Genomic DNA, 24,561 nt, shown 5'->3' with positions numbered 1-24,561 from the left:
CTTTTTTGGCCTCTGCTTCTCTAGTGTATCTCCTTAGCCTGGTAGCCAGTGCTGTGAGCCTTTGTTTAGCAGTCTCTAGGGCTTCAGAAGGAGTCACATTGCTCTTGCAGAACCAAGGGCCTGGAGGAGGGAGAGAGTAAGAGAATGGAAACATGAGACAAGCCATGACCAGATAGACAGAGGGAGGAGCAGGTTTAGTTGCTGAGCTGCCAGCTCTGTGCTCACCCAACACTAGCCTCTGCCTCCTCCTCTCAAGAGAGGAATAGGGCTAGGCAAGTGCAATACCAGCTCTCTCTTCCAGAGTCCATGGGTATGGAAAATACCTCTTGTGATTGCTCGTCTCAAGTCACCATGGACATCTCATTTCTTCCCATCTCCATAAAGAGGTCCTTGACCAGCAAGACCAGACAGAGAAAATGCTAAACTGAACAGGAAGAAAACAGGGCTCAATGAATTTATACACAGTTTTGCTCTGTTTTATTCGATGTTTTAAATTAAGCCATGAGTTGTAGACGAGATTTCACTTCTTCCTCCCATTTACCAAATTTCAGAGATGACCGCTCCAACTTTACTGTGAGGCAGCAATAACATGCGCGTGACTGCTCATTAGGAGAGACAGACAGTATGTAAGGGGTTAGTTACCATGGGCTTCCGCAGTTGAATCCAAAACATTTAGCAGAGCACGTGTCTTCTCTCTAGCAACCTGTCAGGCAGGCCAAAGCGGATAGGATTTCTGAGCCAAACCCAATTGCAAACCGAAGCTCAGGTAAGTGTGAGAGGACAGGGGTAATTAGTGAAGGGAAAATGAAAGACACAAAGGGAAAGATAGTGGTAGGCTTATTCCTATCAGCCCCCTCGTTCACTCCTACCCTTCACTTCCATTATAATATTATCCCCCTCTGATTATCCCCTTTACCTTCCTTATTTGCTCTAACAACCAACTTTCTCCTTATCTCCCTTTATTCTCAATCAAAAGCCTCTCCGCCTTCAATATTCCGCTTCCTCCATTCCTTATCTCTGACTCATGCACCCCTTTCTCTTCCCTCTTATTGTAACACATATCAGCTCCAGTCAGATCCAGGCATCACTATACTAGGGTGCTGTACAAAGACATTGTAAAAAACAGTTTATGCCCCCAAATCCTTCTGACTTTAAAAAAACAACACTAACAGTGACAAAAAGACAAAGCTTAACTTAGTCCACCATTTCCTTGCCCCCCCAAAAACCTGTGCATAGAAAGAGAGACTATTACCTTTCCTAGTGGAATGCTAATTTCAACTTCCTGTCCAAGAGGAAGTGTTGCAAGAGGGACTGCTCCCGTCCCTAAGCGTGCAGTGTGCATTTCCAGATCCTCACTCCATCCCTCCTAGGAATTAAAATGCTTGGTTTACATACCGAGAAAAGTAACTATTTGTATACATTTATACAAGCATCCTTCCATCACTCAAGGTGCTGTATACTTGTTATAAAAACATACCGCTCAACTATGTGCTATTGACTAATAGAAAACCGTAAGTTTGCTGTTCAAATGAGTAAAAATGGCTGGTGGTTTAATTATTCAATAACAAAAACTTTATTATGTCACAGTTCAGATTGAGACATGTAATTCAGGAAAAAATGTACTGATAATATCTCCCTATAATATCACTACCTTTGAAAAGTTAAAAATTACAAGCTAAAGTTACATAAACAATTCTGACCTACCCAATTCACACAAGTGGACCATTATACAGAAACATTCCCAAAGACCAGCAACTAAATAAACTTGTTCTTTGAACCTGGATACATGATTTCCACTGAAATCTATGGTCCTCTTTCCTTTGACTTTAATAGGAGTTTGGCTATGCCCTTTATAACCTTTAATAAACCTATGTGGCTCATCAGTAGGTTGGAACTTTCAGATCCACTGAACTGACCTCTGCCACTTGAGGTAATGGAGTAACTGATAGCTGTAGTAGGTTCTCACCATCTCTATGGCCCAGAACTAGAGGGGACACTTTGCGGGTGGGTTTCAGAGATATTTGCTGACAGCAGAGGAATGGTGAGACTCAGGAATCTTGGATTCCATTCCAGGCTCTGGAGAAAAGTTTGCTCTAGTGGGCACAGACCCTTCTGACCATTTCCCACCAAGGTTGACCTCTTCTGGTCTGTCTCCTCCAACCTGTCCCTGAACCAGTCCTGTTTCAACCCCTGACTCCTCGCCCCAGTCTATTCTCCTCATCTAGCTAATCCCAGTTGCCATACCTCAGGTTTCTCACTCCAGTAACAGTCTCCTTGCCCACCAAGTCCTAGTCTCAACGCCTCCAGACATTCCATCCCAGTCACCTACCCCACTACAGGTCTGAGTCCTCTTGCCCAATCATTCTCAGTTCCCCACCACGCTCACCCGCCCCTTGTCTCCAGTCTCCCGGCCCAAGCAGTTCCAGTTTCCCCCTCCTTTTCCAATCTGTTGCTCCACACTCCCAAGCCTCCAGTCCCAGTCTTCCTCCCCAGGCTCCTTGTCCAATCTCAGCACCTCCCCGCCCCTTTCCCCCCCACTCTGGCTCCATGTGCCAATCTGTTTGCCTAGACAGTCCCAGTTCTCTCTCATTCCAGCTCCTTGTCAGATCTGTTCTAGTCCAAATCTCCCCACAACAGCCCAACCACTGGCTCTCTGTCCAATCCGTTTCCCTCCCTAGCTCTCACTCTACTTGCCCAGCCAGTCCCACTCCATCTCAGCAGTTTCCCTCCTTTCAGCTGCAGTCCCAGTTCATCCCCTATGCTCCTTGTTCCAGTCCACTACCCAATCTACCACCTCCCCACCCAGTACAGCTCTTGTCCCCTCTAAATTAGAGTAAGGTAGCTTTCTCCTCCACACTCCTTCAGTGTCAGCAGGAGGGTCATTGAGAGCACAGGAGACACAGGCTCCCTTGTTCCCACTTCCAGTGTCTGGCCCCAGCACAGTCTGCAATTGCAGAGATGTTCTGCTTAGCTCCAAGGTGGGGCATGTCCAATGTGGATGGAATTCTCAGGGAATTCAGCTATAGAGTTCTAGCATTTTTCTACTGGGCATGTACAAACTGCAATTTTTCAATTGCTACTAAAATGGCCAAATATGGGCTGAATTTCATAGGGATGGTGAAAGAAATATGCCTGACACAAATATCACCCTCCTGCCAAATTTCAAGCCCCTGCTCCAAGGAACGGAGGTGCTAGAGCTTCTCAAAGAAAAGATCACCCTGGTGGGGTCTTTTTGTTTTTTGTTTTTTTTTAAGAATACGGGCAAAACAACGAATTTTTCCCTAGGCACATTCTCAGAAACAGCTCGATCATTTTGGCTGAAATTTTCCAAAATAATTCAGCTTGAGGCAGATATCTGGCAGTAACATTTCAGCCCAAATGGTTAAAGTTTGGTAAAGTTATAAGCAAATAAACAGCATCTTATAATGGGAAGTGCTGGACCATCTTAACAATAGTCAGCACTGCCAGCCCCACCCTATAATTATTTGTTGTGTATTCTCACATCCAATAGTTAATATAAATAGTTACTATTTTAACATAATGGACTTATTTTTATCAACAGGTTTAAAAGCTATGTCAAATTTGCCTCTAACACTGCTTGTCCACTGCGGTAGTACATGGACTTATTATGAATGGAAGGCAAGTCAGGACCCAAGTGCCATTTTCAGGAGCCGAGGACCTGGCTTCAGAATGGATTTGCCTGGCTAGTGGATTAAGCTTCTGGCAAACGCTGTTTCTCACCTCTAGGACAGTTGTTGTTTGCAGAAGCTCCAAGTGCAGCTCTGGGCAGATTTCTCGGTCTACGTGGAAGAGAAATGGGATCTTCCTTCTCTCTTCTGAATCAGCACTGCAGAAAGTGGATGACCGATTCTCAAAGGCCCCTGGCACAGACAACTTGACTTGACAGTTCTCTGAATAAGGAAATGAGAGATTCAGTCCGCACAATTAAGAGCATAAAGACAGAAAAGGAAATCCCTAATATACTACTTTAGATTGCAATCAACTTTCCTCAAGTGACTAATGCCTCAACAAGAATCCCCTCCCAGATGCCAGAACTTCTCACATCCTCCAGAACAGATTCCACATTGATTCCTCAACACTCTGCCTGCAATGCTTTTCCGCTGATCATCTCCAGCTGTCAAACCTACATATGAACCCTTGTAACATTAAGATGAGTTTCCTGGTTTCCAGGTGGGTTCTGCTCATCCAACCCAATAAGGACATGGTGGCAGCAGAGGTGTGTTAGCTGTGCCCACAGCACTGCAGATAGCATTGAGAGACTGCATTAAGTGAAAAGTGGGAATTTTGTTTGGATGGATTTTGGTAGGGAGGGGGCAGCATTATTTTATAGAATACCTACAGAATTATCCTTGTTTGCCCCAGCTGTCGTCCTCACAATCCCCCTTTTGTAGGAATGTCAGTATCTGCCCTTTGCCAGCCAGGGGAACAAAAAGTCCTGTTAAGGTCCTGTTAAGCCCATATCAGTGTTTTTTATACAACTCCATAACAAGGGGAAGTGCAGTTCCTCACCATATCCTCTGCCATTTAACCCCTGAATTGGATGTATATGTCAAGGAAGGATATATCCGTCACAGTTCAGGGCAACTGCACCTGTATTCCCCCCCCCCCTCCATCACAGTCCCTTGAGTGCACCCATGCTAGGCTCCCAGCTCCTCAACTGTCACTTCTTGGGCAGAGACCACATTTCTCTCCCTTGGGATCAGAGTGTTTCCAGGCTGCACAGTAGTTCCCCGCCTACACTGTGATATCCCCAGAAAGCCAGACTCCATAAACAGGCTAGCATCTGCACTTAGCTTTCTCTTTAAAGGCTATGAATATATGTAATTGCCAGCAGTTATAAGTTACCACACAGCCCTTTGTGAGCAAGTACATTTATTCTTAAGGTGAAAGCATTACAGAGAAAACATATTAAAAACAATAAAGGAACCTACATGCCTGCTAATAAACTTGCCGAAGATCACCCCTCAACTCCAGCAAGAGCTGTTTTACTAGTCAGTCCTTCAAACCCCACAAAGGGGTTTATCTGTGACCAAACATTCGTAACAGCCATGAATAGCTCAGTTTTTCCTTTACATAGCTTGGGCCTTTGATTCTGGCCTCATGGAAAAGGTGATAAGCAGACAAAGGCCCACAATAATACATAACCTTTGCATTGCCTGTTGGCTTCACTCCCTCTGGGGTACCTGCCATTGGCCACTGTCGGTAGACAGATACTGGGCTAGATGGACCTTTGGTCTGACCCGGTATGGCCATTCTTATGTTCATTTAACACAATGGACTCCAAAGATACTTAACTTAATTCAATAATGTTTTTCAAGGCTATTCTAGGAAATTGCCATGTCTCTCACAAGACCTACCCTGTATTATCCATTTGGTCTTCTCATTTTTATTGATGGAACCTTGAACACACAGGCAGGGATGAGCCTATGTGAAAAGAATGGGCTGTGAGAACTTAACTCTGACTAAGAAATTGTGTTCATTTCCTTACAGATGCTAATGCTAGTCTCTATGATGAGAAGTTGCTAGATGATTATTCCACAGACAAAACTAAGGTCAGTTCATGACAGATTTGTTCCTGCATCCAGAAGAGCATTCCCTCTAAGCAAGACTGTCATCACAGTGCTCAGAATTACTCTCTGGCTTGAGCACCTTCCTCCAACTTCTTATTACTGGTTGCTTCCAACCTAAACCAGTGCCAAATAAAACTGGCCTGGAGAGATTGGCTCCTAAGATCATTTGTTATTAAGGGACACAGAAATGTAGTGCAGGGATGTGAAGAGACAGATGTACCACTAACATCTTCTATGTAAAGCAATGCGTACCTCAGCATTGGGAGAGGTCCAAAATATTCCCCCCACCACACACACGTTCTCCAGAAATATAGCTTTTCAAAATCTGCCCTAAAGAAAACACTCTGCAATGAAAATGATCACCCCTCTGCCAGACACAGCAATTTCAAGAAATGCTTGCAGGTGACAGTGTAACATATGAAAAAACTGGGTAATGTCACCCTTTAGCGGTAGGTCCACTAGAGTATAACAGTCTACTACTGCAACCAGTAATGGAGTTATTCTTTAATATTCTATAACTAATGGAGTTATTCTTTAGCTCATGAGGTTGAGGTCTCTTCCGTGGTACTTAAAGTCCCAGGTACATACCCAGCTGACACCCTGTGGGGAAGTGGGAGATATCACTACAATCGCAGCCAAAGAGAGTCTCTCTGGTTTGAGAGAATGAAAGGGGTGTGTGGAAAGCAGTGCACCACCAACAGCATAACCCACACCAAATTACAGTCCTCCAGCATGGTAAGTAAAAACACAGCTTCTACTCACCACTAGAACTCCATTGGTGATGGACTCAGTGGGGGGAGTTGTGCTGTGGAAATGAAGTGATAATATGAATGAGTTTTGGTTCCTTACCTAACCTCTCTCAGCTCTCTGCATTTGGGGCCTAAACTGTGATAGGCTTTTTATAATCTATAATCTGACACTGAAGGAAATGCTTCCTTTATGTCAGACAAAAGTTTTCCACTGTCGGAGGAGAAATAGCATCTTGGCTTTATACAGCTGCTTTGGACTCTCCCACCTTGTCACAGGATAGCCAGAATCCAATAAGGAAGGATTTGAACAGGATACCTGTCATCCCAGACATACTGCAATGAAACACTGGAATACATACTGTGAAATATCCAGCTGCATTAACCTGCCCTAGACACATCTAGGATACCAAGATTGTGACTTCCTCAGAGCAGCTCTTCAACAACCCCTTCAAACTGAGGAAGAAACAGCCTTGTTGACACATATAATCACATCCCCTCATGTAGTGAGTGCACTGAGAAGTACTACAGTGGATTGTAAAGGGTTAATTCAAAACTAGATATACAGTTAGCAGCACCTGGTGGGTACCTCACCTTTCTTCCAGGGAAAATTCCACATCCAACTCTTCTTTCCTCTCCTTTTCCTTGAAAGAAACCAGACACACATGGGTCACTTGAATATTGGAGAGCACATTTCATAGCTCCAGACCCACCCCAGTCCTTTTTTTCCATTCCATGACAACTTCTATCCATAGGATGTCTATAGATAGAAATTCCATGCTTGAATAATAAGAGTATAGTAATAGGAATATACTACCGACCACCTGACCAGGATGGAAACAGGGGAGGAGGGAAGAATACCAAAGAAAACCTCCACAGTAGCATTTAATTTCAGAAAAGGGGAACTATACAAAAATCAGGAAGCTATGAACATTAAAAGGAACATTCACAAGAGGGAAATGCCTGCAAGCTGCATGGAAGCTTTTAAAACAGACCATAATAGAGGTTTAAACTAAATGTATACCCCAAATTAAAAAAAACAGTAAGAGGATCAAAAAAATGCCACTATGGCGAAACAATAGAGTAAGAGAGATAGTTAGAGACAACGAGACATCCCTTAAAAATTGGAAGTCAAATCCTACTGAGGAAAATAGAAAGGTGCATAAACTCTGGCAAGTCAAGTGTGAAGGTATAATTAGGAAAGCCAAAAAAGAATTTGAAGAGCAATGAGTATGACACACAAAAACTAACCGCAAAAAAAAAGGAAATACATTAGAAACAGGAAGTCTGCCAAAAAATCAGTGAGGCCTGTAGCCTGACCCAAAGTTGGGTAAATATAAATGTAACTTAAGGATTAACAGGTTCTTGTCCCAAGATCAGGCCCAGTAAGATTATTATAAAACTATCATATAATTTGGGAACCCCGATGTGCCCAGGTGCAACACTCACCACTATAGGAATTCTTTATATATAGAAATATATGATTTATTAATAATTTAGCAAAAATTATACACACACTTAAACTTAACAAAGCAGATATAGATAATACAGAAAGTACATCTGGACGTCCATACTTACACCCTTATCTTTCATACTTAATCATTATCTTTCTCATCGCCTTATCGTCCCCAGTGGTCATCATTCTGGCCCCTCCCAAGGTCTACATTTCTCCAACCTATCTGCTGCCCCTGGGATGTTACTTTTATAGTAGGTTACGCTGATGCTGCCATGACCAATGCATATTCAATAGAGGTCCTTATTTGTATTTCCTTCCCTTACGGTGTCCGTTTTCTATAGGTTAATATATGTATGATGTTACCCTATTAGGATACACGTCAATTTGCTGTCATGGCAGCTTTGTGGTCAGAGGTCCTGTCCAGAACTTTCCGGATGCTGGGGTCAGCTATGTTCTGTGTTGGGGTCAGCTGTGTTCTGTAGGTGGTTGATGTCAGCTATGCTCTGTGGATGGCTGATGTCAGTATTCTGGACAAAATTCCCCCTCTTGCATGCTACTTTCAGTTCCCTATAACTTATGAGTTACTTAAGTTTATCTATACCAAAGGTTATAGGCCTCGAGCCTCACACTATCTATTAAAGCCAAATCTTACAGGACAAATGCCCGTAGGTTCCTTGCATTACTACTAAATATAATAAATGACTATAATACAGGTAAGCTGGCCCACTGGGCTATAGGCCATTGGATGATTGAGGTGCTAAAGGAGACAAGGAAGACAAGGCTGTTGCAGAAAATATACATAAATTCTTTGCACCAGTCTTCATTTCCCAGGATGTGATGGAGATTCCCACACCCGAGTCACTCTTTTTAGGTGACAAATCTGAGGAACTCTTCCAGATTGAGGTGTCAATAGAGGAGATTTTGGAACAAACTGATAAACGATAATAAGTCACCAGGACTAGATGATATTCACCCAAGAGTTCTGAAGGAATTCAAATATGAAACTACAGAACTACTAACTGTGGTATGTAACATAGTGCTTAAATCAGCCTCTGTACCAAATGACTGAAGGATAGCTAATGTAACACCAATTTTTTAAAAAGGCTTCAGAGGTAACCCTTGTAATTATAGGCCAGCAAACCTAACTTCAGTATCAGGACAATTGGTTGAAACTATAGTAAAGAATAGAATTATTAGACACAGAGATGAATATAATATGTTGAGGAAGAGCCAACACAGCTTTTGTAAAGGGAAATCACTGATCTATCACAATTCATGTATGTAACATAGTGCTTAAATCAGCCTCTGTACCAAATGACTGAAGGATAGCTAATGTAACACCAATTTTTTAAAAAGGCTCCAGAGGCGATCCTTATAATTATGGGCTGGTAAATCTAACTTCAGTACCAGGAAAATTTGTTGAAAATATCATAAAAAATAAATATTAGACACAGAGATGAATATAATATGTTGAGGAAGAGCCAACACAGCTTTTGTAAAGGGAAATCACTGATCTATCACAATTCATTGAGAGGGTCATCAAACATATGGACAAAGGTGATCCAGTGGATGTAGTATACTTGGACTTCGAGAAAGCCTTTGACCAGGTCCCTCACCAAAAGCTCTTAAGCAAAGTAAGAAATCATGGGATAAGATGGAAGGTCCTCCCATGGATCAGTAACTGGTTACAAGATAGGAAACAAAGTGTAGGAATAAATGGTTAGTTTTCACAGTGGAGAGAGGAAAATAGCCGGGTTTCCCAAGGCGCTGTACTGGGGCCAGCTGTACTGCTGTTCAACATATTCATCAATGATCTGGAAAAAGGAGTAAAACACTGAAATGGCAAAGTCTGCAGACAATACAAAATTGCTCAGGATAGTTAAGTCCAAAGCTGACTGCAAAGACTTACAAAGAGATCTCACAAAACTGGTTGACTGGGCAACGAAAGAGCAGATGAAATCAATGTTGACAAAAATAAAGTAAAGCATGCTGGAAAACACAATCGTAACTATACATACAAAATGATGGGGTTAATTAGCTGTCATTACTCAAAAAAGATTGTGGATAGTTCTCTGAAACTGCTCAATTTGCAGCAGCAGCCAAGAAAAGGGACTATTAGGGAAAAGATAAATAATAAGACAAAATATCATCCTTCTACTATATAAATCCATGCTACACCCACACCTGAAATACTGCATCCAGTTATGGTCGCCCCAACTCAAGGAAGATATGTTAGAATTGGAAAAAGTACAGAGAAGGGCAACAAAAATTATTAACAGTATGAAGAGATAGTAAAGACAAACTATTCAGATTGGAAAAGAGACAAATTAGGGTCGATATAACAGAGGTCTATAAAATCATGACTGGTGTGGAGAAAGTGAACAAGGAAGTGTTATTTACCCCTTCACATAACAAAAGAACTGAGGGTCACCCAATGAAATTAATAGGGAGCAGGTTTAGAATAAACAAAAGAAGTACTTCACTCAATGCACAGTCAACCTATGGAACTCATTGCCAGGAGATATTGTGAAGGCCAAAAGTTTATCTGGGTTCAAAAAAGAATTAGATAATAAGTTAATCAATGACTATTAGCCAAGATGGTCAGGGACACAACCCCATGCTCTGGGTTTCCAATCTCTCCCTGGCTGAAGCTGAGACTAGATGACAAGGATGGATCACTTGATATATTGCCCTGTTCTGTTCACTCCGTCAGAAGCAGCTGTCACTGGCCACCGTGGGAAGGCAGGATACTTGGTTAGATAGACCATTGGCATGACCCAGTTTGGCCATTCTTCTGTAACTTCTCACAAAGATATCTTTTACACTGGGCCTTTACAGATATCTGAGCTGATCTGTCTCTAATACAAAGACATGTAGCCTCTCAATTAGTCTAAATTTTATTCCCTCCATTTTCCTTCCCCTTTCTGTGTTAAACTGCTGCCATTAGAGCACCTTGCTGCCAACAGGGAGCATGGGCAGCCACCCTTGAGGCTGGCATAGAGCTCTAATAGTGTGGAAGGTGGTACCCACCCATCTTTTCCTAGTCCAAACATGGCACCTTCACCATGAAGCTAAACCCAGCTGACCTGAAAAGACACACTGCTGAGGTTACCCTTCACCCATGCATCTTATGTTGTAGCATGGATTCTCTCCAGGTTCATTTGTGTTGCCGGAGGGCTAAATATACAGAGAAACACTGTGATAAAAAATCTTAAATGGGAGTAAAGTGGAGGTGACAGCAAGGAGCAAGTACTTCCCTACTAAAAAACCAGGTGCCTTTGTAATCCACACATGTCCTGGTGTGCTGTTCTGTCCCATCTAGTGGCACTGAGACCACTTAGAGAGACAGAGAGATTAATAAGTCTGCTCTGCAACCTTAGCTAAGAGCCAGTTGGCTTTTAGCTCATGCAGTAGAGGCTCATGCATTAAGCTCCAGAGGCCCCAGTTTCAATCACAACGACTGGGGTCTGTCGGTGTTACAAGTGGGGGCTCTGGAGATTTTAGTGCATGAGCCTCCACTGCATGAGCTAAAAGCCAACTGGCTCTTAGCTAAGGCTGTAAAGCAGACTCATTAATCTCTCTCTCTAAGTGGTCTCGGTGCCACTAGATGGGACAGAACACCACACCCAGGAGCCGGAGGTGTGTGGGTTACACTTTATCATAAGCTCCCAGATAGTCTTTACTCACAGGAGTGCCGTGACAGCACTCAGTCATTGAGGTGGCAGCAACAGCAGTGATGGGGTTTGTGATTGTTCTCACCATATAGCAGAGGAGCTTGGTTATAACATGATGGAGGATATGAAGAGCAAACAAAACACAAACTGATTTATACCATCTGGATTCCAAGACAAATGCAGCAGCCTATAGTGAAGACCTTTCCAAAAAGTGAAATTATATCCAATTTCATCAAGGTAATGAGCACATATGTACCCTTAATTTCTAACCATGGGCCTTCTGTGCCAATATTCATGCCTTGGCTTCCCTCTGTGGCCTGCACTCCTGTCACTTCAGATCTCCCCAGCTAAAATATGATCAAAGTCTAATCAGTGCTTAGATAGAAGACCTCCAAGAAAAATCTATATATTGCAGGATGTGGTGCTGACAATGAAGTAATATATCCCTCTGGGCCGGTAAGGATCCAGCACAGTTGAGCAGTGGTGATTGTTCTGCTTAAAATGCATGTTTTTGCAAGAGTAGATGTGTTTGTTTCACCTTCCTAGGAAAATTCTCCTTTAATAATTGCATTCTGTCTCCCTGAATTCCCCCCCCCCACAATTCCTCCTTCAGGAAGAACAGACTGGTTTCTCAAGTGGGCACAGAGCTGATTGTGAATGGAGGTTGGTTGAGTACCACCATTCTTCTTTCACTAAATTGAGCGCTGATTACAAATCCAAACTTCAAGCTGGGTTTGTGAAACCTGCCTGGACCAATGTATGAATTCATATAGAAACCATAACAAATTCACTGCTTTCAGGTGAGTTTCATTCTAATCTGGAACTCAAGGAGTCTGATCTCTCACAGAGCAAAACTGAAAGCAAATTTACATGAACCCCTGCAAAACAAAGCTACAGAGTTCTGCACAACTCCATTGTTAATCAGTTCACCAGTCTCTAGTTTAGATATCAGCCAATACATTCACCTTCTGTGCCCACTACCTCCTCTGAAGCACGGACAGCTTACAAGGCATAAACTGATGTTTCCCAAAAAGGACAGTATAGAGATTTTTTTAAAAAACACCCCAAGAAATCTCCAATATACCCTACTTTGGCAATTGCCTTCTATTTCATGCAGAAATGTGGTGAGAGACATGGAGGCAATATGGATTTTGAATAGTTCCCTGAGGAATTTTCACCAGTGACTCAATATCAAACATCACCAATAATTTCTAAGGGTTTGTGTTGTATTGTGAGTCCTGGAAGCCAAACAACAGGGGAGTTTGACCACGGGGCTATGGTGGAAGCTTTAAGAGCTAGTGCTTCAAAGGAATACTAAGTAAAAAGCAGAACGTGATGATTCAGTGTTATCTCTGAAATGTGAACCAGGACAACTGCACAGGTTGAGACTCATTAGCCACATTTTCCTCCATTTTGGAAAGGAATATTTAATAAATCAACACCTGCTACATACCTAATGTGGGAAGTAATCCTGGTACAACTACCAGTCTTTTCATCACATTTCAATTACACATCCTACCTGCACTAGTCTTTTCTCCACTGGGAAGTTGGGTAGAAAAATCTCACCTGGGGATTTAGCACAAATGTGTGGTTCAAAGTCTGCCCTGGGTTAATATTCTCCACATCAAAATGAATGGAGGCAGCATGACTCCTCAGCACAATGCCTTTGTCATAGAAGGTGAACTCCAGGATATTCTGCAATGGGAGAAGTGAGAAATCTTATCTAAACACCTTCCACAGTCAAATAATAAAATCTATCATAGCCTAATATGGAATAAAGAGATATTCTCAATTCATTTATTATTCTATCCTTTGTTTTATCATAGAATCATAGGACTGGAAGAGACCTCGAGAGGTCATTTAGTCCAGTCCCCTGCACTCATGGCAGGATTAGACAATTCCTGACAGGTGTTTGTCTAACGTGCTCTTAAAAACCTCCAATGATGGAGATTCCACAGCCTCCCTAGGAAATTTATTCCAGTGCATAACCACCCTGACAGTTAGGAAGTTTTTCCTAACGTCCAACCTAAACCACCCTTGCTGTAATTTAAGCCCATTGCTTCTGGTCCTATCCTCAGAGGTTAAGAACATTATTTTTTCTCCCTCCTCCTTGTAACAAGCTTTTATGTACTTCAAAACTGTTATGTCCCAACTCAGTCTTCTCTTTTCCAGACTAAACAAACACAATTTTTTCAATCTCCCCTCATACGTCATGTTTTCTAGATCTTTAATAATTTTTATTGCTCTTCTTTGGACTTTCTCCAATTTGTCCACATCTTTCCTGAAATGTGGTGCCCAGAACTGGACACGCTACTCTAGTTGAAGCCTAATCAGCCCGGAGTAGAGTGGAAGAATTACTTCTCGTGTCTTGCTTACAATACTCCTGCTAATACATCTCAGAATGATGGTTGCTTTTTTTGCAACAGCGTTACGCTGTTGACTCATATTTAGCTTGTGATCCACTATGATCCCCAGATCCTTTTCTGCAGTACTCCTTCCTAGGCAGTCATTTCCCATTTTGTATGTGTGCAACTGATCGTTCCTTCCTAAGTGGAGTACTTTGCATTTGTCCTTATTGAATTTCATCCTATTTACATCAGATCATTTCTCCAGTTTGTCCAGATCATTTTGAATTTTAATCCTATCCTCTAAAGCACTGGCAACCCCTCCCAGCTTGGTATCATCTGCAAACTTTAAGTGTACTCTGTATGCCATTATCTAAATCATTGATGAAGATATTGAACAGAATTGGACCCAGAACTGAGCCTTGTGGAATGCCACTCACTATGCCCTTCCAGCATCACTGATAACCACTCTCTGGGAATGGTTTTCCAACCAGTTTTGGACCCACCTTATAGTAGATCCATCTAAGTTGCATTTCCCTAGTTTGTTTATGAGAAGGTCATGCGAGACAGTATCGAAAGCTTTACTAAAGTCAAGATATACCACATCTACCATTCCCCACCTCTCCCCCTTCCACTACCTTGTCAAAGAAAGCCACCAGGTCGGTTTGATATGATTTGTTCTTAAAAAATCCATGCTGATTGTTACTTATCACCTTATTATCTTCTAGATGTTTGCAAACTGATTGCTTAATTATTTGCTCCATTACCTTTCCAGGTACAGAAATTAAACTGACTGATCTGTAATTCCCCGGAGTTGTCCTCATTTCCCTTTTTATAGATTGGCACTATATTTGGCCTTTTCCAGTCTTCTGGAATCTCTCACATCTTCCATGACTTTTCAAAGATAACCACTAATTGCTCAAATATCTCCTCAGTCACATCCTTGAGTATTCTAGGATGAATTTCATCAGGACCTGGTGACTTGAAATTTTCTACCCTTTTATTTTCAAGCAACTAAGACATTTCCCCTACTAAGTTTGTGTTTTGTGACAAACCTCTACATGGATGCTACTTCTGCTGGCATGTGCCCCAGACTAGAGAATGTGGGACAGCCAATGTACCAGGGTCAGTATGCATAACACCCTCAGTGAACATATGACACCTAAAGAGATGAGGTAATCAATAGACACAGCAGGCATCTATGTGACGTAAAAAGAGTGGCAATAGGGACTGGTGCAGTCAAATACACATCATATTCTCCCCAGTAACAGACTTGGGGTCTGGAAGGAGTGAAAGAACAAAGCAGGAGGAAGAGGCAGAACAAGAGGAAAAGTAGAGAAGGGGAGCAGACTTGAAAAGAAGGCAAGCAACTAGCACAGCCATGTGATGGTGGAATCACTAGCATAGCCAGCAGAGACCCCATTTAGTTCCACTCAATATATTAAGTTGGGAGAACAAATTCTAAGCTAGACAAGTATTTAAATACTGCAGTACATTCCTGCTAATAGCCAACAGTAATGCTCTGGGGTAAGACACAATAAGCTTATTGGTCGGGGAGAGAATATCAGACAGTTAGGCAAACACATTAGACAAGAACCAGTTAGCTATCAACAAATATAAGCCAACATTCCCTGCAGTTGGGTCTGAAAACTTTTCTCAGAGGTCTTGGCCTCCTCTGCTTTGTGAGCAGTTTTGAATGCCAAGCAATTCAGTAATCAAATGACACGTTGTGTCTTAAATAAGTGATATTATTTAGGAAAGCTCGGGGGTACATAAGTTTTTCAACATAACTCTAATGGCTGCTGTCCTAGCAAGTTTGAAAAACAACAGGCAGCATTTCAGGCTTCCTGCAGAGTGGCTTCCTACAGAGAAAAGTTTTACAGATACTACCCTGCTGTCGCTACTTGGCTATCAATAGGAAATTGATTAACTTTTTGTATAGTCTGTCGACTTCTTTTCATAGAAGGTTATGTTGTTAGCAGAGACTGATTTAATATACGTCTCTACAACACCTGTCACAAAACTCCTACAAACCAGCCCACAAGCCAAAGCCTTTCCACAAGGCAAACCAGGTTAGAGCTCAATCAGCTGATCCCACATGACGTCGTGGTGAGGAACATCATTCCCATCTTGCCTCTCTTCCTTAAACTCCTGTATGGGGATGCTGAATTCGATACCCCATCTCCAGTTATGTCTTATGGTTCTTTATTAAGGAGGCAGTGGTGTCTAATGATTTGAGCTTTGGATTGGAAACCTGACTTTTAATTCTGGCTTTGTCACAGACTTCCAGTGTGATTTGGAGAAAAGCCACAACACTTTTGAGCCTCAGTTTTCTCATGTATCCAACAGGATTTTGCTTACCCAACCACACTGAAATCTTGTGAGGATTAGTTCACACAACACTTTCAGACATACAGTTCTATACAAACAATATTATTCAACTTGCAAACACTTTCCTTTGAGAAAACTGCAAAAAGTATAATTTCTTCATCTATGCTGCTACCATCTCAAGAATCCTTAAAAGGCACAGGGCCTATTTTTCCCTTCTCCACTGTTTGTCCAGAGCCTTGTTTGTTTAAAACAAGGCTTCACTGAAATTTACCTCGTACATTTGTGGTTAGAAATACACCTTCTCAGCGAAGTGAAGAGCTTGGTAAAGGCAGATCTTGAATCCCTAAATTTTATTTCAGTATTTGTGTCTCTCGTAATAATGACCCTTTGTTTTTTGAATGCTAAGACCCTTCCACTGCAGATGGTGTAGAATAATCTAAACAGCTCCATGTCAAAGAAACCCACCTCACCTTCACAGCACTGTGGATCCTGTATTCAAAGGTTTCATTCCACTCTGGATCACTGGAATTATAAACAACCTGTGTTCGAGATGTGACTGGAGATGCAGTTGGAAGATCCAATGCCACATAACAGTCTGCCTTGGACACTGAAAGGGAGGACAGAAGATTGGCATCAGGAAAACCCTGAACAGGCAACTTTTCTCTTCTCAGCTCATGGCTAGGGCCCTACCAAATTCACAGTCCATTTTGGTCAATTTCACAGTCATAAGATTTTAGAAATCATAAATTTCATGATTTCGGCTATTTAAATCTGAAATTTCAGTGTTGTAATTGTTGGGGTCCTGACTCATAAAGGAGTTGGGGGGGGTTGCAAGGTTATTGTAGGGGGGTTGCAGTATTTCTACCTTTACTTCTGTGCTGCCTTCAGAGCTGGGCAGCTGGAGAGTGGCGCCTGCTGGCCAGGAGCCCAACTGTGAAGGCAGAGTCGCCACCAGCAGCAGCACAGAAGTAAGGATAGTATGCTATGGTATTGCTCCCCTTACTTCTGCGTTGCTGCCTGCAGAGCTGGGCCCTCAGTCAGCAGCTGCCACTCTCTTGCCGCCCAGCTCTGAAGGCAGCAGTGCAGAAATAAGGGCGGCCTGGTATGGTATTGCCACCCTTACTTCTGCGCTGCTGCTAGCAGGGCGCTGCCTTCACAGCTGGGTGCCCGGCTAACAGCTGCTGCTCTCCAGCCACCCAGATCTGAAAGCAACACAGAAATCAATGTGGCAATACCACAATCCCCCTAAAGTAACCTGGTGACACACACACACACACATCCTGCAACTTCCTTTTGGGTCAGGACCCCAGTTTGAGAAACACTGATCTCCCCTGTGAAATCTGTATAGTATAAGGTAAAAGAGCACATTTCACTGGAGGGGAGACCAGATTTCATGGTCCATGATGTGTTTTTCATGACCATGAATTTGGTAGGGTCCTACTCATAGCTTTTTTCGCAACCACAGGTGCTGACTTCATGGCTGGAGCACCCACTGGGAAAAAAATGGTGGGTGCTGAGTGTCCCTGCCAGCAGGTATATGGGATCTTGGGGAGCAATTACCACACAGGTGGGGTACAAAATAAACTTTATTAAGAAAATGCAAAAAACAGGGAAAATTCAATAGTGAGGGGTATGGGGTTACTGGAGAGCTCGGTGGGGGCAGCAGGAAGACAGACTTAACCACAACTATACAGAACACAGCAAAATCTTATCTATGACCTAACTTAACCAAGACTACACAAATTAGCAAGTAACAGAACACAATGCAACAATTTCTTAAACCTAACTTACAGAACACAATACAAACAATTCTCTAAACCTAACTTAACCACAGCTATGCTGGGTGCTGGTTAAGTCTGGGTGCTGGGGAAAGAGAGAGAGCAGCTAAGATAATAAAATAAAAGTATAGAGAATTTCACAGAATTTCACAGAGGGATTCTTACCAGCCCCAAAGGAAGCAGCAGAGGTAAAAGCAGCAAAATCATCAGAAGGCTGGGTACAGTCTCAATAATCAGGAGATCTCTCAGGCAGCAATTCGTTCTTCTTGGGGGGGGGCTTCAAAAAACGGGGGTACGCTCAAAAATAAAACGAGAGCGGAGAAAGGACCCCCCAGAACCCCTGGCTGATCAGACCAGGCAGCAATGCAGGAACCTTTCTGAGGTCTGATCAGAAAATGTCTGGTTTTAAGGGCAAACTTAGGCAGTCTCCCACCAGTACTTCTGATTGGCTCAGAGGCAGGGGACAGAAAAAAAAAAAGCAGGTGAGCACAGAGACATGTCTAGGCAGAGTCCTGTGCAATAGGTGACTCAGAAGCACATGAGGCCTATGACTCATGCCCAGGACCTTAAAAACACAATAGGCCTTGCAACTGGACATTGTCCACCCTACACCGAGCCCAGGTTTAACAAGGTGATAACAGGACTAACCCTTTGAACAGGGCAGTGGTCCCACTTAGCACAATTGGCCATCCCTTTGAAAAGGGCAATGGCTCTTGGTAAACAACTTTAAGGGGCCCTGCTAAACAACTTTACAGCCAGGGAGGGGAGGCCACAGGAGAACAAAAACAAAATGGAGTATGGAGACAGCTGTAAGAGACAAAATGGAATAGGAGGATAACTGTAACAGACACTGAGCACCCACCAGCAGCCCCTCATCAACTCCCCCCAACCCCACCCCCAGCGCCTCCTGCCCGCTGGCAGGTCACACGGATGAATGCCTTTCCCACCTCTCCACCCACCTCCTGTCCACTGCAAACAGGTCTTTTTGTGCTGTGCAGGAGGCTGGCGGAAGGAGGGTGGTTTTGGGCAGGAAGAGGTGGGGCAGGGGTGGGAAGAGTCGGGATGGAGTGGGGTGGGGCCTGGGGGGAGGAAAGGCTAGAGTGGGAGCAGAGCCTGGGGCGGAGCTGGGGGTCAAGCACCCCCGGCACTTTGAAAAGTCAGCGCTTGTGTTCAAAACCCATCATGTCTCATTATCCATTTTCTTTTCAGTCTTTAGTTCTGGCTACTGAATATCAGCAACCTAACATTCAAAATGGCTGTCAAAACAAACACGTTCCTATGGAATCAATTCCACTTAAGATGCAAAAAACAGCCAAAGTACCAAAAATTAAGGTTACTTGCCTGTAACTGGAAATTCTTTGAGAACTGTGGCCCTATCTGTATTCCACGCAGGTCCAGAAATTCTAACAAGCAGTGTCCACTGGCGTGCACATGCACAGGAGCTCACCTCATGCTCCAGACTGAGGGTATAAAAGGTGGTGCAGTCCTCTCCAGTGCCTCTTCATACCATGAAGACAGCAGCAGAGGGGACAGAGGGCAAGTACTAGAATACACATACAGATCACATATCTAAGAACATTCAATTACATGCAAGTAACCTCCATTTCTTCTTCAAGTGCTGGTCCCTATATCAGGGGTTAGTTTGTATCTGTATCCACAAAAACAACAAGGACTCCGGTGGCACCTTAAAGACTAACTGATTTATTTGGGCATAAGCTTTCATGGGTAAAAATCCTCACTTCTGCAGATGCATGGAGTGAAAGTTACAGATGCAGCCATTATATAATGACACATGAAGAGAAGGGAGTTACCTCACAAGTGGAGAACCAGTGTTGACAGGGCCAATTCGATCAGGGTGGATGTAGTCCACTCCCAATAATAGATGAGGAGGTGTCAATTCCAGGAGAGGCAAAGCTGATTTTGTAATGAGCCAGCCACTCCCAATCCCTATGCAAGCCCAAATTAATGGTGTTAAATTTGCAAATGAATTTTAGTTCTGCTGTTTATCTTTGAAGTCTGTTTCTGAAGTTTTTTTGTTCAAGAATAGTGACTTTTAAATCTGTTATAGTATGTCCAGGGAGATTGAAGTGTTCACCTACTGGATTTTGTATGTTACCATTCCTGATGTCTGATTTGTGTCCTTTTATTCTTTTACGTAGGGACTATCCGGTTTGGCCGATGTATATGGCAGAGGGGCATTGCTGGCACATGAGGACATATATAACATTAGTAGACATGCAGGTGAATGATCCCTTGATTGTGTGTCCCTATATGTATTCCACACATGGGTGACTGGCAAGCTGTATTCATCCTGGAGGAAAGTGTGAGGATGCCAGCTGCAAAGACGCTTGAAGTACTGCAGCTCCCACTACTGCACCCGCAGCAGAGGCCTGAACTAGCATGCAATGTTTTGTGAACGTGTGAATGGAGCTCCCTGTAGCTACTCTGCATATATCCACTATCAGTTCTTCCTGCAGGAATGCTGTAGAGACAGCTTGTACTTTCGTGGAGTGTGCCCTTATCCCATTAGGCAGAGGGACAAGTGCTAATTAGTAGCACATGATGATGCACCCAGAAATCCATTTAGAGATTCTTTGACAGGACATACCTTGTCCTTGTGACCTTTCTGCTATGGAAAGAAATAGCCTAGCTGATTTTCTAGTAGACTTGGTCCTCTGCAGGTAGAATGACCAGGTATGTCTGACATCAAAGGAATGAAGTCTCATCTCCTCCAGAGAGACACGGGGTTTCAGAAAGAAAATGGGTAAGTGGATAATTTGGTTGACATGGAATTCAGAAATCACTTTGGGAAGCAATTTAGAATGGAGCAGAAAGGAGACCTTTTCTGTGTGAAAAATAGCACATGGTGAGTCTGCCAGGAGGGATCTGATCTCACTCACCCTTCTGGCTGTAGTAATAGCAACTAAAAATACAATTTTCATGGATAGATGGGACATAGAGCATGTTGTCAAGGGTTCAAATGGCAGCCTATTGAGTGCTGATAGAATGAGACGGAGTCCCATTGAGATGCAGATTTGACGACTGGCGGAAAAGTTTGAACTAGGCCTTTCATGAATCTCACTATTGTAGGGTGAGTAAAGATGGAACCTCTCTTCATTGGAAGAAGGCAAGCAATGACTTCTCCAAAATGGACCTGCAGTGAGCTAATGGAAAGATCTGAGATCTTTAAAAACAGCAGGTAAACTAAAACAACTGGGATATCTCAGAACTTGGAGAAGGCTGCCTATGCTGAGCCCAGGTAGAGAGAAGCATCTCCATTTAGCTAGGTAGCAGGTCCTAGTTGAGTCTTTCCTACTCTGAATAAGAATATCTTGGATGGGTGCCAAGCAAAATGCTCTAGTTCTGATGCCCATCCAAACACCAGGCCATGAGGTAGAGTGGGTCTGGATAAGGGGTGTCTGATTCTGCCCCCTTCTTGAGTAAGGAGATCTAGGAAGAAACAGATCCTGAGAGGAGGATGAACTGACATTGTCAGGAGTTCTGGGAACCAAAACTGTCTGGGCCAGTGGGTGTGAGGAGAATGACTCTGCCCTTTCATGATGGATCTTTCTCAAGACCTGTGGTAATGGGAGAACAGGCGGAAAGGCATATCTGAGTTTGTCCATTCATGACAACAGGAGAGCATTGTCCTGGGAGCCATAATCCATAGCTCCTCTGGAGCACTATAAGAGAAGCTTCCTGTTTGTTTCCCATTAAGGTGTTTCCCACTGAATGAATCTCTCATTCAGGATGGAGCTGTGTATCTTCCCCACACAGTCTACAGAGAAGGATCTGTTCAGGTTGTCTGCTAAAGAGTACTGAACCCTTGGAAGGTATGTAGATTGGATAGTGATGTGGTTTCTGGTGCACCCGTTCCAAAGTCTGGCTGCTTCTAGGCAAAGGGGAAGAGATTTTGCTGTGCCCTGGTCATTTATGTAAAAGACCATGGTGATGTTGCCCAGTATTACTTGGACATGAAGAGAATAAATGAGTTGGAGAGAAGTCTGCATGCCACACAGTCCGCCCTCAGTACCAGTAGACTGATGTGCAGTCCTGGCCTCCTGGAGTATCCAAATACCTGTGGTTGTTCAGGTGAGCACCCCAACCCATAAGAGATGCATCTTTTCTGATGGTGGTACTAGGGGGCAGGAGCGATGAAGAGGATGCAAACTCTCATTCCATCCAGGTTTGACCACCAAATAAAAAAGGGAATGGTCACTCTCATGTTGATGTGATCCTTTTCTGATATATAGATTGACCAGACCCAGGCCTGTAGGCAGCATAGATGAAGTCTGGCAAATGGTGTCATATAAATGCATGAGGCCATGTGACCTAGAAGAGAAAGGCACAGCTTGGCCTTTATCTTTGGTCAATAAGTAATCCGTCCTATCAGATTGCTCATTAACTGAAATCTTTCTGTGGTGAGGATAGCTCTTGTTGAAATGGAGTCCAGTGTCACTCTGATAAAGCTTAGCACCAGTGTAGGTGTTAAACTAGACTTTTCTTTGTTTACACAGACACCCATCACTACTAGAAGATGGAGCAGGAACAAAGCCACCAACCTGACCTCTTGGCTGGAGCAACCTACTAGGAGCCAACCATCAAGATACAGGAAAACTGCACTCAGAAGAACTCACAGGTTCTTTGTGCAGTAGGATCAGCTTATCAAAGTTAATTATATAATCCCCACCTCTAAGCACAGTGCACTAAGATACAAGTGCAGTTAGATGAAAGGCTATGGAAGAAAGGCTATGTTCTTCCCATATCTTTCCCCACACACAATTCCTACAGGTGCACCCACAAAAAAGAATCACCTTTTCTGTCTGCAGAAACCTGTGTGTGTGCGCGCGTACATGCATATAAACAGCCATTTGTGCATGGAGGTTCAGTAAATATGCAAAGGGGTAGTCAGGTACCCAGTTACTTAATTTGCACGCATAAATTGCTGTTTATATGAACAAATGGTTTTTCAGGTACAGCAAACGTGCTCATTTTTATAAAATTCAACTACATTTGAAAATCAGGCTAAAGACAAACTTTAGTTAAGAATAACTTTAATTTGAAAATAAAAGCAATGTTTTCAAAGGAAGTTGACTAAAGAAACTGAACACTGTCACTTAATTTTGTTTAGATTATTTTTTAAAATGGTCAGGAGAAGATTAATACAGTACTGAAGGTTTAAAAGTAGAAAGGGACAGATTCACTTTGCACTCACCCTACTTTTTATACTAGTGTGACTCTGTTTACTTCGCTGGAGTTATTCCTCATTTACACCAGTTTAAGGGGAAAAAATGAAGAGCAAAATGTTTTGCCCTACCAATTTTATCATTTTTAATTTACTAGAAATTAAACAGTTCCTCCATGTTACTAATGTACCCGGAAAGTATCATGGCTGTATCTCTTTTCTCTCCTCAACAGCCTCAGTTAAAAAATATTAAGACTAAAAACTTGTAAAAGTTAATTTAGTGTTTGTGACAGAGGCCAGACAAGTTCTATGGAAACTGAAGCGTTCTGTTCACAAAAAAAGAACATTAGTTTGTATAATTTTGGTCAAGGACTTACACAGATCTGTGCTGTGAATGTTTCTAGCTCTGAGGACTTTCACCGTGAGATTGTAGTACGGGTGCTTCTCATGCTGAAAAGACAATCAACCTGAATGTTAAACTCAGCCACAGTCCACCTTAAGAAAACTGCTAATATTAAACAAAAATAGGGGAACAACCAGCCCATGGGTTGCATTGCCTACGAAAACTAAGAACCACTTCAGACTCAGGAAGTGGAAGCTCATCAGTCTAAGCAGAGTAGAATTGGCCTACCTTTCTTCACCTACTTCAGTAATCTCCCTTTATACCTCAGATTTGCCTACTCATCTTAAGATGTCAGTTGTCTCCATTAACTTGAGAACTATGACCATGAGAAAGTCCCTGCTATATAATCTGAGATTGAAGACTTTGTGATGTCTTATAGAAATATTCTATGAAAATGTTCTTTATATGCTATCCATGAGTGCTGAGCTGCCATGCGCTTATTTTAGAAAAAGCACTTCAAAACATTTATTTGCTAATAAATAAGACAAATGATTGCAGAGACTTATCTCAGAGATATAAAACAAGAAATGAAGTACACATGCTTTTTTATTCCAACCTTTACAAGTGTTGCTTGACTTTACTGATTTGAAATGAATAGAGGCCTTATTTTCACTAAGGGAAAAAGTGGTGTGTTCTAACCTTGTGTTAACTAACTTGTCATAGCTAACATGAGGTAAAATCCCTGTGAAGGCAAGCTAGTTGTACCATTAACACATGGTAGCAGGTCAAAATAAATGCTACCAGCCCACTAGCAAGTGTGAAAACAACAAACTGCCTTGTCTTCACTAGAATTTTTCCTCATGTTAGTTAGCATGTGTCATAAACAGACAGTAGGAGTTAATAGAACAGAAGTACTTTTTATCTCTTTTCACTGTAAAGGGTTAACAAGTTCAGTAAGCCTGGCTGTCACCTGACCAGAGGACCAATCAGGAGACAGGGTACTTTCAAATCTTGAGGGAGGGAAGTTTCTGTGTGTGCTGTTAGAATTTGGTTGTTGTTCACTCTGGGGGCTCAGAGGGACTAGATGTGCAACCAGGTTTCTCTCCAATCTC

The 24,561-nt window shown here is 42.7% G+C and overlaps 1 protein-coding gene across 1 annotated transcript in view; it reads right to left on the bottom strand.

Moving 5' to 3' along the window:
• The window catches only part of LOC116832821 (cytosolic phospholipase A2 zeta-like), a 46,425-nt gene that overhangs the window by 17,931 nt on the left and 3,933 nt on the right, over positions 1 to 24,561 (bottom strand). Inside the window, 8 exon segments of the mRNA XM_032793888.1 lie at positions 1,253 to 1,366; positions 3,742 to 3,911; positions 5,379 to 5,445; positions 6,354 to 6,396; positions 6,932 to 6,981; positions 13,034 to 13,162; positions 16,614 to 16,750; positions 23,484 to 23,556. Coding sequence (XP_032649779.1) covers positions 1,253 to 1,366; positions 3,742 to 3,911; positions 5,379 to 5,445; positions 6,354 to 6,396; positions 6,932 to 6,981; positions 13,034 to 13,162; positions 16,614 to 16,750; positions 23,484 to 23,556 — 783 coding nt within the window.

This window comes from Chelonoidis abingdonii, chromosome 4, assembly GCF_003597395.2.
Source record: "Chelonoidis abingdonii isolate Lonesome George chromosome 4, CheloAbing_2.0, whole genome shotgun sequence".
NCBI classification, from domain to species: Eukaryota; Metazoa; Chordata; order Testudines; family Testudinidae; genus Chelonoidis; species Chelonoidis abingdonii.
This window is presented reverse-complemented; position numbering and strand designations above follow the sequence as displayed.